A 13,805-nucleotide genomic window follows, 5' to 3' on the forward strand; every position below is an offset into this window, starting at 1 on the left:
CAAGGTTGTCTGCATTTGTGGCCTATTTTAATGTTTATTTGTATTATATGAGTAGAAAAGTGACTTTGATCGAAAGACTAGAGTTTCTGCTGTCAATATCTGTTCTTTTCTGTCTCAGAATTGCAAAATATTTTTGTGTACATTTACATTTTTCAATATTATAATGTGCTCGTTATGCTGTAAAACTTGTATGAAAGTGTGTGTAGCAATCAAGGCTAAGCTCAATAGATTTGAATTTCGCTGACTTCATTGTGGTGTCTTTATAGTGTATAACAAAATAATTTGTGAGCGCAGCACACACTCTATTCATCTCCTCAGTTCAGTTGACTGCTTTGGCACAGACGAATTACTGAGCTGTCCTTTCACTGAATTTCCTTAAATGCCCATGATTGCGATTTGACCCCAGACTCTGCGACAGTGGCCGAGGCAGGCGTCATCAAGTCGTCCTGCACCCTGGTGGTATGCCCCGCCTCCCTGATGCACCAGTGGGCCAAGGAAGTAGAGAGGCGCTGTGAGCCAAGCCAACTCAGCGTCTACCTCTACCATGGCCCGGGCCGCGAGAAGAACGCCGAGAGGCTCGCTGGTCACGACATGGTCCTCACTACCTACAAGGTGGTCAGCAATGAGTTGAAACATCTTCTGGAAGAAGACAAAGGCTTGGAGCCGGTCAAGGTTTGTCCAGCTTGAAGTGTTTTTTTGTGTTATTGTTATTGTTATTGTTATTGTTATTTTTCATTTTCCATCTGTGAAGATGGCTGGATAGCCCATATTCAGCTACACTAAGCTGGTCTTCCATGGGGTCCAGTTGGATGTGAGGTGGGACCACTTTACCAGGTTAAACACCCTGCTCTTTGTGATGAATGAATGAAGCGGGTTCTTTTACGTGCATGAGTTGTGACTCTCTCATACACGGGACCTCCACTTTATGTCCTATCCGAGGGACAGTGTTTTGCCTCTTGCTAGAGGGGACGGTATGATTACACACAACATTGCTCAGTCCAGACTCAGGTTCGAACCCGGGCCCTTAGGATCGTGAGGCAGACGCGCTACCGACTGAGCCAACTCACCGCCTCAGTGTGTGTTTGTGTGTTTGTTTGTTTGTGTATGTGTGTATTTGTTTGTTTGTTTGTTTGTTTGTTTGTTATTACAGCGTACATTCTGTAAAGGTGTAGAGTTTATGTTCACCATACATGCATGGTAGACCATAAACTCTATACTTTCACAATTAATCTGCCATGCAAATCACTTCCTTCGAGGAACACCTACTGTATATTTTGTCTAACAAAACCTCATTGATCTTAAAGTCAATAAAAGCATTGTGTGGCGATTCTTGAACAGAAGTCAATCAATGGAAGTCATTTGTTAGCGCATTTAGGCAAATGTGCACAAGCATTTCCCTCAGCTGCATAGTGTGATAGATTTAGTGGCTTTAATTTGTTTCTTTGTGGATGGGGGAATTCAGTAGACGGAAATATCTTCAAGCATGTAAAATGTTGCAGTGCCAAAGGATTGTGTGGAGAGAGTCTGGAAATGTCCTTGCTGTATCCTCTGTGATATCAAATCTGTAGATCAATAATTAGTTGAATCAAGAAACTGAAAAACAAACTTACTGTTGCGACGTTTCGCCAATTATCAATTGGCTTCTTTGGGCGAATGATGCTCCCGATGATGGAATGGTTCTTAAATAGTGCAAGATTGTGCAGAGCGCACTGGACCTTATCCAGCGCGTGAAAGACGGCTTGGGATCTTGCGAACGGCCTGATCCCACGCGTGCGATAAATTGAAACGGAGACCTCCTCTCTTGTTAAGTGTGGGTCTCAAGATCCCAAGCCGTCTTTCGCGTGCTGGACAAGGTCCAGTGCGCTCTGCACAATCTCGCACTATTTAAGGGCCATTCCATCATCGGGAGCATAACTCGCCCGAAGAAGCCAATTGATAATTGGCGAAACGTTGCAACGGTGAGTTTGTTTTCCAGTTTCTTGATTCAACTAATTATTGATCTTGTACTTCGACTGAATGAATGAGAAGAATTTACATCAGTCTATCAAATCTGTAATTAAGAACCTCTGAAATATTTGAGTCACAAAGTCACTGTTTAATGGCTACGTCATCTCAACAACTTTGGAAGCAAGTCATGTATACAAAAAGAATTGAGAAATCATTTCAAATTGATGACAGGATGAGGATGCCCCGCCCAGCAAACAAAGTCAGCCGCTCCTGCTCCAGATCCTCTGGGACCGCATCGTCTTGGATGAAGCCCATGCCATCAAGAACCACAAGAGTCAGACGGCCATTGCCGCATGCCGTCTCAGGGCCAGGGCGCGCTGGGCGGTGACGGGCACGCCCATCCAGAACAACCTTCTGGACATGTTCTCTCTCCTCAGGTCAGTGTCATCCTGTCAGACGTAGTCATGACAATGGTAATGTCTGTTATCTGGCTTCCACACCACATCTGCACAGACCCTCACAGATCCTTTATACATGCTGGCTTCATCCTTTATTGATACATTACTACCATCAACATCCAATCAGGACAACATCACTGGCTTGTTTTTTTTTTTTTTTTTTTTTTTCACTCCATCATGTTTCCATAGCAACCATGATGTATGATGTTGTTAAACAGTATCCTGCTTGATGTGATTGTAAAGAAGGTCAGTTCTTCCAGTGAGACTCAAACTCATCACCTATAACATGCCTGTTGGCAGCATATCCACAAGACTAGTTATATGCGATGGATTACTCTTAAAACTTGTAACTGTTATGTGAGTATCAAAAAAAAAAAAGAAAAAAGATTTTATAAGTGAAAAATGAAATCATCTCAATCAAGTTTGTTTACGTATTGTCTCCACTTTATATTACTACTTCAAGAGTAAAGCATGACCTTGTTTACCATGAATGTAAGGTAATTTGTTGATAACTCAGTTCATGAAGGATTGGTTTCCAACGATGCATGTTGGCTCTTGACTCTGATGCTTCTTGTCTTCTGTTACTAGGTTCTTGAGGTGTAGTCCATTTGATGAATACCAGGTTTGGAAGAGACAAGTAGAGAATGCTGGACGGAGTAAGTTTATTCTCTGTCTCTTTCTGTCTACCTGTATCTCTCTCTCATTTTCAGTGTTTGATTTTGCTCCTTCAGTTGACGTTGATGACATATGTTACATTCAACCCTATTCTGACATTTTGCGCCATGATTCCGAAAGATTTTGCTGCGGCGTTTCATGACTTTTTTTCATTGAAGTCTCCCGCATATTTTGAGACCAAATTTGCGACATCCGGGTACACTGTTCTGAAGTTACGTAATGTTTTGCATATGCATGTCGACCTGAAAATGGCTCAAATTCATGATATCGTGTGCAAATCCAATGCAAATTGTGTTTTTTTGTTAAATTGATGTAAATTAGATTATTTCAACTTTTAACCATTGAAATTAATCAATTCTAATGTAGATGAGCTTGAAAAAGTGCCTGCAACAAATTTTGGCCAAAAAAAAAGAGAAGAAAACAAAAGGTCAAAAAACAACAAAACACATAAGAAATTAACAAAACAATAAAAAACTGATTTTGATTGTGCTATTTTTTTTACAAGAAAGTTGTTCGATGTGTCTTGAGGAATTCTGACACAAAAATTAAGCAATCCTTCAGTCTCTTTAATGGAGTTATAGGTGAAAATATGATTTCATGCGTAAATTTGCATGATTAATTTACTAAAAGTAGAAAGCCAATATTTTTCTAATGTATGACCATGTAATCTTGTAGTTGACATCCGGCTCTATCTGCAGGCAAAATTTTGCGGCGATCATGGGATCGGCGGTCGAGACCTGAAAGGGGGGGTCAAATTCACCCCCCAGTAAAAACTTGGCCTCAAATGGCCCAGTTAAAATAGGGTTAAAGATTGTATTGCCTGACAGAGTACAGTTAACAGTACAGATGTGTCTATTTATACGCCATTGTCTGTGTCTGAAATACATTTCTTGTAAAGAAACATATACCTGTCTAGAAACAAAATTTTGAAAGTGGAGAGTTATCATGCACTCTACATTTTCTTGATATATTCATGCAGTTCTTAATTTCAGTAAATGCTACTCGTTAAACTTGTTGAATGCAGTAGAGGTCAATAACAAGAAGCTTGAAAAGAGTTACAAAAAACCCCACACTTATGTTAACCTTCAAACAGTATTCAGTCAAGTATCATTCATTGACACCAGTGAATACATTGGAGTAATGTCATAGATTTAATATTAGTTCATATTACTGTAATCAGCACTTTAGATGTACAATTCACCTTTTTTTTCAATGAGTAGAATTCGCTGTAAAACTGATCTTCGAAGAAGAACAGTAACTTACTTTAATGTGTGACTTTAAAAAGCCAGTGCTTGTTCTTGTTGTTATTCTTTGAATATCTATGGTGAATACATTTGTGACCATCTGAAACAGGCAGCTGTAAACACTTTGATATTTTCAATCTGCAGCCTCTACGAAGGTGACCCTTGACAAGCTTGAAATTCACTTGGTATGTCATGTAGTGATGGTCCAAGTGTAAATCTGTGTATATGACTTCACATATCAGTAGCTTTGTTAATTTTGGTGCGACAACAATTCTGTTGGTAGGATCAGACAGACTGCACACGTTGGTCAAAAGCTTGCTCCTGAGGAGAACCAAGGACCAGAAGACTGCAAACGGGAAGCCGCTGGTGAGTCACGTTTCCACGGCAACACCTATTATTAGCGGAGGTGTTCTTATGCATGGGTACTGTTTCAAATAACTATTCTGTCTTTCAGCTCTACAGCTCACATTAAAGGGAAATTCCATCTTGATATGTTGCATTTGGATGAAAACAAAATCAGATATGTAGATCAATAAAAATTGGGGAAAAAACATACAAAAAAGGTATGAGCTGTAAAGTTCAGAGAGAGACAAAATAGCAACAGCTTTCTGTTTGTTTTGTACACAGAAATTTTCTGAATTCCTCTTTAACCCATTAATGATGAGTCCCGAGTATACTCAGGCAGTGGTCTGTGGAAAATGCGTGTTGTAGCAAAACGGCTTGCCCTCAACTGGTTAAGATAGATGGAATTACTGAAAATCACTTTTGTTTGATATCTGTCAACATAAATTATAAAGTTTCTGCTTCTTGTAACATACATCTTGGAAAGTCAAAATATACCACAGCTAATCATTTGATGCAATTTAGCTTGGGGTCAAAGAAGTGTAAATTTCTAAAATATGGTAGGCATATAGGGGATGAAATCGTCTGTTGAGAATGAGAAGGGCGTTAAGTTGTCTTGAACACTATGGGTTTTGTGACAACTTAACGCCCTTATCATTCTCAACAGACGAAATTGTGTGAAAGCTACTTCTGAGATCAGAACAGGGGTTATGGTGAAATATCTGATGAAACTTTTAATCCAGAGCCTGCCAGATACAGAATGCACAAACGTTAGATACAGTCAGACAGGTCAAAATGATTTGACTGACTCATGGAAAGACAGACACACACCTTTGTCTGTCGGTGTTTGTAAGTTATTGACTATGATGCTCACTGATATTTTTGCGAATGGCAGTTGATTGGATGTGTTTGTAAGTTGTTAATATCGCACTTTGTGTTATTCTCATTATCATGTTAATTGCACAAAAAAGAACATTTAAGATAGATATTCAGCAGAAAACGTGACTTCTCACAAAAATAATTTTGTGTGAACATTGCGTGAAGTGAGGAAAATCTCCAAAAAAAAAAAAAAGAAGAAGAAAAAATTTAGTAGTATTCCAAAGATTCCAAGGAGCATTGGGCCCGCTAGCATGGCATTGGGGCTTTTATACTAGTAGTCACTTGAAATTGCAACGCCAGCATGCTGGCCTGGAACAGTGGGTGTGGGGGAAATTTGTGTTATAAGTTTTGTCAAAGTTTTGCAGTGTTGTGATTTTTTACGATCAGTAGCCTCTTCCCTTACTTCACGAAAATAAATCGATCACGAAAATTTCACCAAATGAAATACAGTAATTGACATTTATACCATAATCTCTTTTTCAAAGGTTGTGCTGCCAGAAAAGACTGTTAAATGTCACAGGATTCAACTCTCAGAGGAGGAGAGGAAAGTTTACGATCAGCTGTATCAGCAGTCCAGGTAAGACAGAGATAGAGAGCGGAACAATATGGACATCCTTGTGATGAACAAGATAATTCACAACATGAAGATCATGCCCCGAAATAATTGATACAGCAAAGAAGTCATCTATTCACTTGTACAAGTAGGAGCAATACATTCACACTTCTTTCTTGTGTTTTGAAGTGAGTGTCTTTCATTTTCTCTCGATGATAATATCAAAGATATATTGCAGTCACTTTCAAAAATGTATCTAGATGGATAGATAATAGGGTAAGGTCTTTTGTTCCGAAACTCTTATGAATAATGACAATTAGCATTTCAATTAAAGACAAACACATACATATATGTCACTTTCAGCTCTGTCCGAATAAAACATACATCTAGTCATCGAATAGTAGATAACTTTTTATAGATTTATTTTTTATAGGTTTTCCAGGTCAAATGTCCACTGGTTGAGACCGATGGTCATTATAGGCCATTCAAATGTCCATATGAAACCTGAGTGAATCAACACCCAACATCGGTTCTACATTGTCAAGAAATATGAACTTATTGAAACCTTTGTGTAAATGCACATTAAAAAAATATTCAATTAACAAAACTTCCATAAATCTTATGAACATGACATCCTTACATGTAACATTTCATCAGAAAAGATGGTATTTTCTCACTTGTGACTATTCACTTTCATTGTCTAAAACATACCAATAATAATTTTTCTTGAGAATCTTTCTTAACTATTTTGCATAATCTCAAAGAAAAACAGATGTACACAGTACCATACATATAGATAAAAACAGACTATACAGTGTCAAGAAATATGATTTCTTATTATTGACACTTTTGTATAAATGCACACCGGAAGAAAAATATCCAACTAACAAAACTTCCATGATGATGAATCTAACATACCAGAAATAATCTTTCTTGAAAATGTTTCTCAACTCTTTTGCATTATCTCAAACAACAAATATTCTTGAACAAAAATGATCTATCTTGTACAACGTTTGCTTCGGCTTTGTAGCAGTTCATAAATAAATATGTACTAATCATTTTATGAAAAACACACAATTATTTCTTGTTTCACTTGTCTTCATATTACTCTCTTGCATCCTCTCATAGAACATTATTAATCTTTTTCATAAAAATGTGGCCTCTCTTATACTCTTGTTTCGTAGTTTCATAGATACATTAATGTGTTTACATTTTACCTTCACAAGCAAATTATTCATGGGTGTACTTCTCCCTGAGAATTTTTTCCTTCTCTTCCATCAACTTGCTAAACTAGAAAAAACAAACAAACCTGAAATTCTTTGCACATAAATACTTTTTCCGTAAAAAAGAATAGATATACATTTTTTGTTAGTTTCAGTTTTCTTGAGAATGTTTTCTTCACTTCTTCGCATCATCTCATACAGCTTAAAAAAATCCTTCATGCAAAAACAACAATTTTAGATATTGTATCTTATGTAATTGAGAACAGCCTTCGAGGAAGCATTAAACTCTTGTTGTTTCTTTTCACTTTGAACTGAACACTAATTTGAATGACAACATTGAGGTAAAAACGAAACATGGTATTTTAGACAAATAATCATATAAAGACCAAGGAAAAGATTTCAATAATGCTTCGAAGACATCAAATATTTTAGTCATCAACATTTTTTGAGGGGTGTACTCACTTTTGTTGGATAGTCTGTGTACTTCATACTCTTTTACAGTTTCATGAAGAGTACATTCATGTATATTTTTGTTTCTTCCATGAAAAAATAAAAAGAATATTTCTCAAGTCTTCGTTTGTAGAGAATGTTCCTTTTCTCTTCAGTATTTTCTCTAAAAAAAAAAAGGGTGATGCACTGTCCGTAGAAAAGAGAAAAAAAGAGAGAAAAGAATGAACATGGAAACTTGTTTTTTGTTGTTATGAATTCATTAAAGATTGTCTTTGCATGATACTGTCACTTAGCTCCATATGATGATTTCACTGTCTTCACATGATAATGCCATTCTGCCTCATTCAATCTGGAAGGTAACGTATTCGCTGGAAGAGATTCTAGCTCGTGTGTAGGGTAATCATGTTGACAATTTGAATAGCAATCTGAGCCAACATGGCAATAAATTCTCATGAGACTGGCGGAGAATCTCTTCACGGACATTTGCCAATTCCCTTTTGACAGCAGCCTTCAAAGTAGAGAAACAGTTCTCTGCGATGCTCAGAAATGGAGAGTATGGTGGAAAGGCTCTGACCTCCACATATTTTGTTTGTTTGCTTATTTGTTGTTATTGTTCCATATTCCACGTTTCAACAAGTAAACCATAAACATAACACAAGAGTTGCCTCCAGGTTTGCCTCTTGTGCTCGACCATGTGCTGGAGCATTGTCAGTGAGCATGCATGTGTTCTGTCCAGCAATGAGGAGAACTTGCTTCAAGAAACGGTTGAACCTGTCTCCAGTCACACCACTTTTAATCATGTCATGATTAATGAGTCCTCTTCTATTTCTCACGGTGAAGGCCATCCTCAGTGTTCAGCAACAACCCTTACTGCCCATCTCTCATGCCTGGCACAGCCAGGGATTCTTTTGGTCCAGAGACTAAACCCAGCTTTGTCGATGTAAATGAGCTCGTTGTTGACTCTGGTGTTCATCTTCCAAACAGCAGATTCTAGTCAGAGTCTCTTAATTCTGTTCAGCCACAGTGTCTCCCAACCATCATGATTAGATTAGCAGTTGGCATGTTTGCAAATGGCGGCAAAGTGCCAGTTCAGTTCATTTGCAATGTCGAGGTCCGATTTACCATCAGATTGGAAACTTACAGGCTTCTTGTGGATTCCGGCAAGACTATGGATTTGATGATGCCACTTTCCAGGCTCAAATTTCTTCAAGTGTTCAACTTTGTGACTGTAGAATGACTTCCTTTGCTTTGATAATCAGCCTTTGAACATGGTTTCTCAGCTGTTTGAAGTCTGAACGTCCATTTTGAAAAGTTGAATCACGATGATTGATTGCTCTGCGAAAAACTTTGACATGGTGATAAAGTGATATCGTTACCATGCACCATGACCAACAAACCCTTGATGCTGTCATGTATTCCTTCTTGTCGTTGTGATGCTGTTTACCAGATCTTCTGTCAAGGCATACATCAGATGGCACGAGGGCAAAGGTCAAAACTCAGCCCCAACTCTTCCCTCCACAGCATCAAAGTCTGCGCCAGGGTACCCTGGTGCCATGGCAACGGAGGTGATGCAGCAGCTGGACCGAGCAGCTCCAGGAGGAAAGATGAACGCTTCCTACATCCTGGTCATCCTCCTGAGACTGAGGCAATGCTGTAGCCATCTCAGCCTCATGAAGCAGGTGGGGTTCAGAGAGGGGTGGTGAGATTCTGAAGGGGATAGCGAGATTCTAAAGGGGGTGATGGGATTCTGAGTGGGGCAGTGGGATTCTGAAGAGGTTGGTGGGATTCTTAAGGGGGGGGGCAGTTGGATTTTGAATGGGGTGACGGGATGCTGAAGGAGAGCCATGGAATTTTGAAGGCGTCGGTGGGATTCTGAAGGGGGCAGTTGGATTCTGATGGGGGCCATGGGATTCTGAAGGCGATAGTGGGATTCTAAAGGGGGCAGTAGAATTCTGAAAGGAGCAGTGGGATTCTGATGGAGTTGTGTTGGAATTCTGATGGGGCCACGGGGATCCAGATGGGGGATGATGGGATTTTGACAGGGATAGTTGGATTCTGAGAGGAGTAGTGGGATTGGAAAAGGGATTGTGGGATTCTGATGGGGCCAGTGGGATTCTAGTGGGAATCTGACAGGGGTGGTAAGATTTGGAGAGGAGCTTGGGGATTGTGAAGCGGCGCGACGGGATTCTCATGCTGTTAAGTTTATTGTGTGGCTTCCATGAACTGGCTTCTACACTCTTTGTAATTCCACTGCCTGGTGGGCATTGGGTGACGGATTTAAATCCTGAGCTCGTTCCTGCTTTTCACTTTGACTCTTATGAAACAGAATGATCAATAGTGTAGTCTTTCATAGAGAAAGGTTTAACCAAACCAAAAGTTGTGGCCCCTTTTTCTATAAGGAAGATTCCTTCACCAATCATTGATATGGCTTCGTTCTCCAGCTGCCTGAAACTGAATCGTGCGACTCGGACGGAATCGACCTCGACCTGATCAGCCAGATGAAGGAGCTTGGACTCGGCGACAAGGACAGCGGTGCTTCTGGGGTCAAGGAGGAGGTCAAGCAGCGAAAGTATGACCCTACCTTTGTCAGCACGAAGGTTTGTGTCTGTAGTGTATGTTCATAATAATCAAGTCATCAGCCTCTTTTGTGGCACTGATAGCATGTTGATTTAGGTTGACTGTAATGCAACAAAACACACTTCAAGGAAACACTTTGATTTGGTCGTACTGATAGATAAAATTCCTCAAGACTTGAAAGTATTTTTCTTCTCAGAGTGATTTTTAAATGTTCCTAAAGATTGAAGAGGGGGAAAGTGCAACAGGAAATGAATATGAAAGAAACTGTGGCAGGTATTTTGACATGAATTACCATTTGCCAACATAATCCAAGCTGTACATTAAGCTTCATCCAGGCAGACAATGTTGTTACCAGATTTGTACAAGTATTATTTCTACAGCATTTTTAAGAAAGAATTAAAAAAGAGGAATGCAAGGAATGTGTAGGCCATTGATGTGCACAAAAAGAAAAGAGAGATAAGTCTTTATCTCTTTTAATATCAATGGAAAAATATGATTGTGAGTGAGGAGTGTAAGTAGAGATGATATTCTGGACAATGGTTTACATGGGAGGGTGGTGCTAAATGTACACGAAGTTTAAGGTGGATCATATTTTAGCAGTAGCCCTGAAAAGAGCAAACCTATTTCAAACATGTAGGAGAAACAGACTAGAATATATGAGCTAAGTGGATTTCATTCACATTGAACATGAACTTCTCATATTTCAGAACTGTGTGTTACAAAACAAGTATATATGCCTAACTTTGCACATTGAATGTGGTATGGTGTTCTACTGCACTATTCAATATTGAAATAATACTGCAGGAAAGTTTACTAGTCTGTCATATCAAGCATAGTTATGACATTGTGTGACAGGCTGTGACATTGGCCTGAACGTTTTTTTTTTAATGAAATCTGTTGGCCAGATCAATGTGGTGATGAGGAGACTGAAGGAGATTCGAGCCGAGAGTCCGCCGGACCAGCCCATGAAGAGTGTCCTGGTGTCCCAGTGGACACAGATGCTGGACGTTGTGGCATCGCACCTGACCGCCGCCGGCTTTGAGTACTGGAGCATACGTGGCGACATCCCGCCCAAGAAGCGCAACGAGGTCCTGGAAGACTTCAACAACAACCCCCGTGGGAGGGAGGTGCTGCTGGTATCTCTGAGGGCTGGTGGGGTGGGGCTGAACCTCATCGGTGGGAACAACCTCTTTCTGCTGGACATGCACTGGTTAGTAATACATCTATTTATTCCTATAAAAAAACCAACAACAACACTTCGTATCTTGTGAAGTTATACAGTCCATGTTGTTTTAGCTGCCTTACAGGGTGGAAATCAGTTTTGTGTTTCTGTGTAGCCATGGTGAGTGTTTATGTCTACCAGGTATGTAGCTTTGATTTATGCTTAAATTCCTGACACCTCAGGTGACTACTATTTTCAGTCTTCAAAAATCAGATCAAGTGTCAAATGTGGGCCAAACTTATATTCACAGTGTTATAGGGACTCCTTTTCCAAAGCATTCATGACTGTCATTCCAGTGTATTAAGAAAAAAAATATTTCTGATTGGTCAACCATGTATGCAATAATCAGGCCATATCAATGAAACTGATTTTTGTGGTGATAGGTGAATGATCATTTCAGGGGAGCTGTTGATAGTGTCCAGTCATATTTTCAAAAAGTCGAAGATATGAGGTTAATCTGCAAAATTACATTTAAGGGACAAGTCCACCTTCATATACATAAGGATTGAGTGAATGCAGAAATATCAGTAGAACACATTAGTGAAAGTTTGAGGGAAATCAGATGATCTGTTCAAAAATTATTAATTTTTTCAAGTTTCTACACAGTCAATGCTGGACGAGAAGACTTTCATAGTTGATGATGTCACATGTGTAGATCGACGTAAGGAAAATATAAAAGGAATGTCACAAAATTTAATTTTTTGGATGTTCCTCGACATGTCATTGATGTATGTTAAGGGTAATATTATTCCTCCCCCCCCCCCCCCCGCCTTCTGAAAGAGGCTAATCAAGTGTTCCTTTATGATGCAAGAAAAGTGAAAATATGTTGAATTTTCTTTGTACTTTCCTTAAATCGTTCTACGCATGTGACATCACAAGCTGTAGCAGTCTTTTCTTCCAGCAATGGCGGCATTGAAAAAATTCGTAACTTTTGAATGGATTGTCCAATTTTCCTCAAACGTTCACTGTTGTGTTCTATTGATATTGCTGCATTCTCTCAAGCCTTCTGTTTATGAAGTTGGATTTGTCCCTTTTAAGCATCAAGTTAGGAACTGTGGTACTGAATGTGGAATAATGTCGGAGCCCCCCGACTTGTAGTTTACAAGTCTCACTGAACACTCGATGCGGACTTCATTGTATCTCGTCCCCCTGCCTTGGACAGGAACCCCGCCCTGGAGGACCAGGCATGTGACAGGATCTATCGAGTGGGGCAGAAGAGAAGCGTCAACATCCACAAGTTTGTCTGCAGTGACACGGTGGAGGAGAGAATCCTTCAGCTGCAGCGGAATAAGACTCAGCTGGCCCAGGACGTCCTCACAGGGTGGGTCCATTTCTCATTCCTCTCTATCTGTCGGGTGCTTGCCCCGCGGCCCTTTAAAAACCCGTTGAAGACGAGACCCGAGTAAACTCAGCAAGCGTCTTATGGGAAATGCATGTTGTAGCAAAATTAACCCGTCCTCAACGGGTTAAAGAGGGTGTTGGAAGTTGTTTGTTGGGGATTTTCCCATCTGTCCCACCACCCATATATCATATGGGTGGTGGGACAGTGGTGGGCATTAATATTCAACACTGAATGAAGTGCCTTAAAAGGCATTCTTTATCATTTACAGATGAAACAAAAACCCACCTTTAGTGCTTCAAAATAGTTCTAAAATGTGATGCAGGAATAGAAACAACCAGTGTGAAAATTTGAATCAGTATAATCAATGTTAAGTATGGTCAAAGATACAAAATGAGAACAATAGTTATTTTTAAAAAAAAAAATTTTTATAGACCAAACCGTCTACAGGTAAGGTTTATTGAGAAAAATAGAGATATCTTCTTGTATTTTAGGCTTTATTTTGAAATTTTCATGTGGTAGCATGTTTTGTGATACAGCTGACCTACACATATAAATCAAATGTGATATCTCAAACATTTTTTGAATCACTGCTCCCAATGGTAAATTGTACCTTTAAGCGTCAACGGCAATTGCAAAAACAACAAGTAGTCCATTTAGCAATCCTTCGACCTCAGATCTCAATTATGGAACGATCATAGGGCCAGATGTGCCTTAAAGACAAAAGTCACTGAACTTTGGAAGAAAAAGAAATGTCCAGGAGAAATAAAGAAGCGAGAGGGCTGTAAGGTCTTCATTCTTTACTGTCAAAGATCGTTGAACTTGGGCTAAAAGTGACATTTACAGCCATACCTTCACTAGGACAGCGCAGTGGAAAAATAGCTTGGTACGAGGGA

At 39.5% G+C, this 13,805-nt stretch overlaps 1 protein-coding gene across 1 annotated transcript in view; it reads left to right on the top strand.

Annotated features, from left to right (window-relative positions):
• The window catches only part of LOC140241408 (transcription termination factor 2-like), a 39,852-nt gene that overhangs the window by 23,717 nt on the left and 2,330 nt on the right, over positions 1-13,805 (top strand). The window contains exons 12-20 of the mRNA XM_072321137.1: positions 407-672; positions 2,179-2,384; positions 2,994-3,061; positions 4,608-4,690; positions 6,031-6,122; positions 9,219-9,450; positions 10,213-10,368; positions 11,254-11,558; positions 12,733-12,891. Of these exons, the coding sequence (XP_072177238.1) occupies positions 407-672; positions 2,179-2,384; positions 2,994-3,061; positions 4,608-4,690; positions 6,031-6,122; positions 9,219-9,450; positions 10,213-10,368; positions 11,254-11,558; positions 12,733-12,891 (1,567 nt within the window). The remainder of the gene's footprint in view (positions 1-406; positions 673-2,178; positions 2,385-2,993; positions 3,062-4,607; positions 4,691-6,030; positions 6,123-9,218; positions 9,451-10,212; positions 10,369-11,253; positions 11,559-12,732; positions 12,892-13,805) is intronic.

The sequence above is a fragment of the Diadema setosum genome, chromosome 18 (genome assembly GCF_964275005.1).
Source record: "Diadema setosum chromosome 18, eeDiaSeto1, whole genome shotgun sequence".
Lineage (NCBI taxonomy): Eukaryota > Metazoa > Echinodermata > Echinoidea > Diadematoida > Diadematidae > Diadema > Diadema setosum.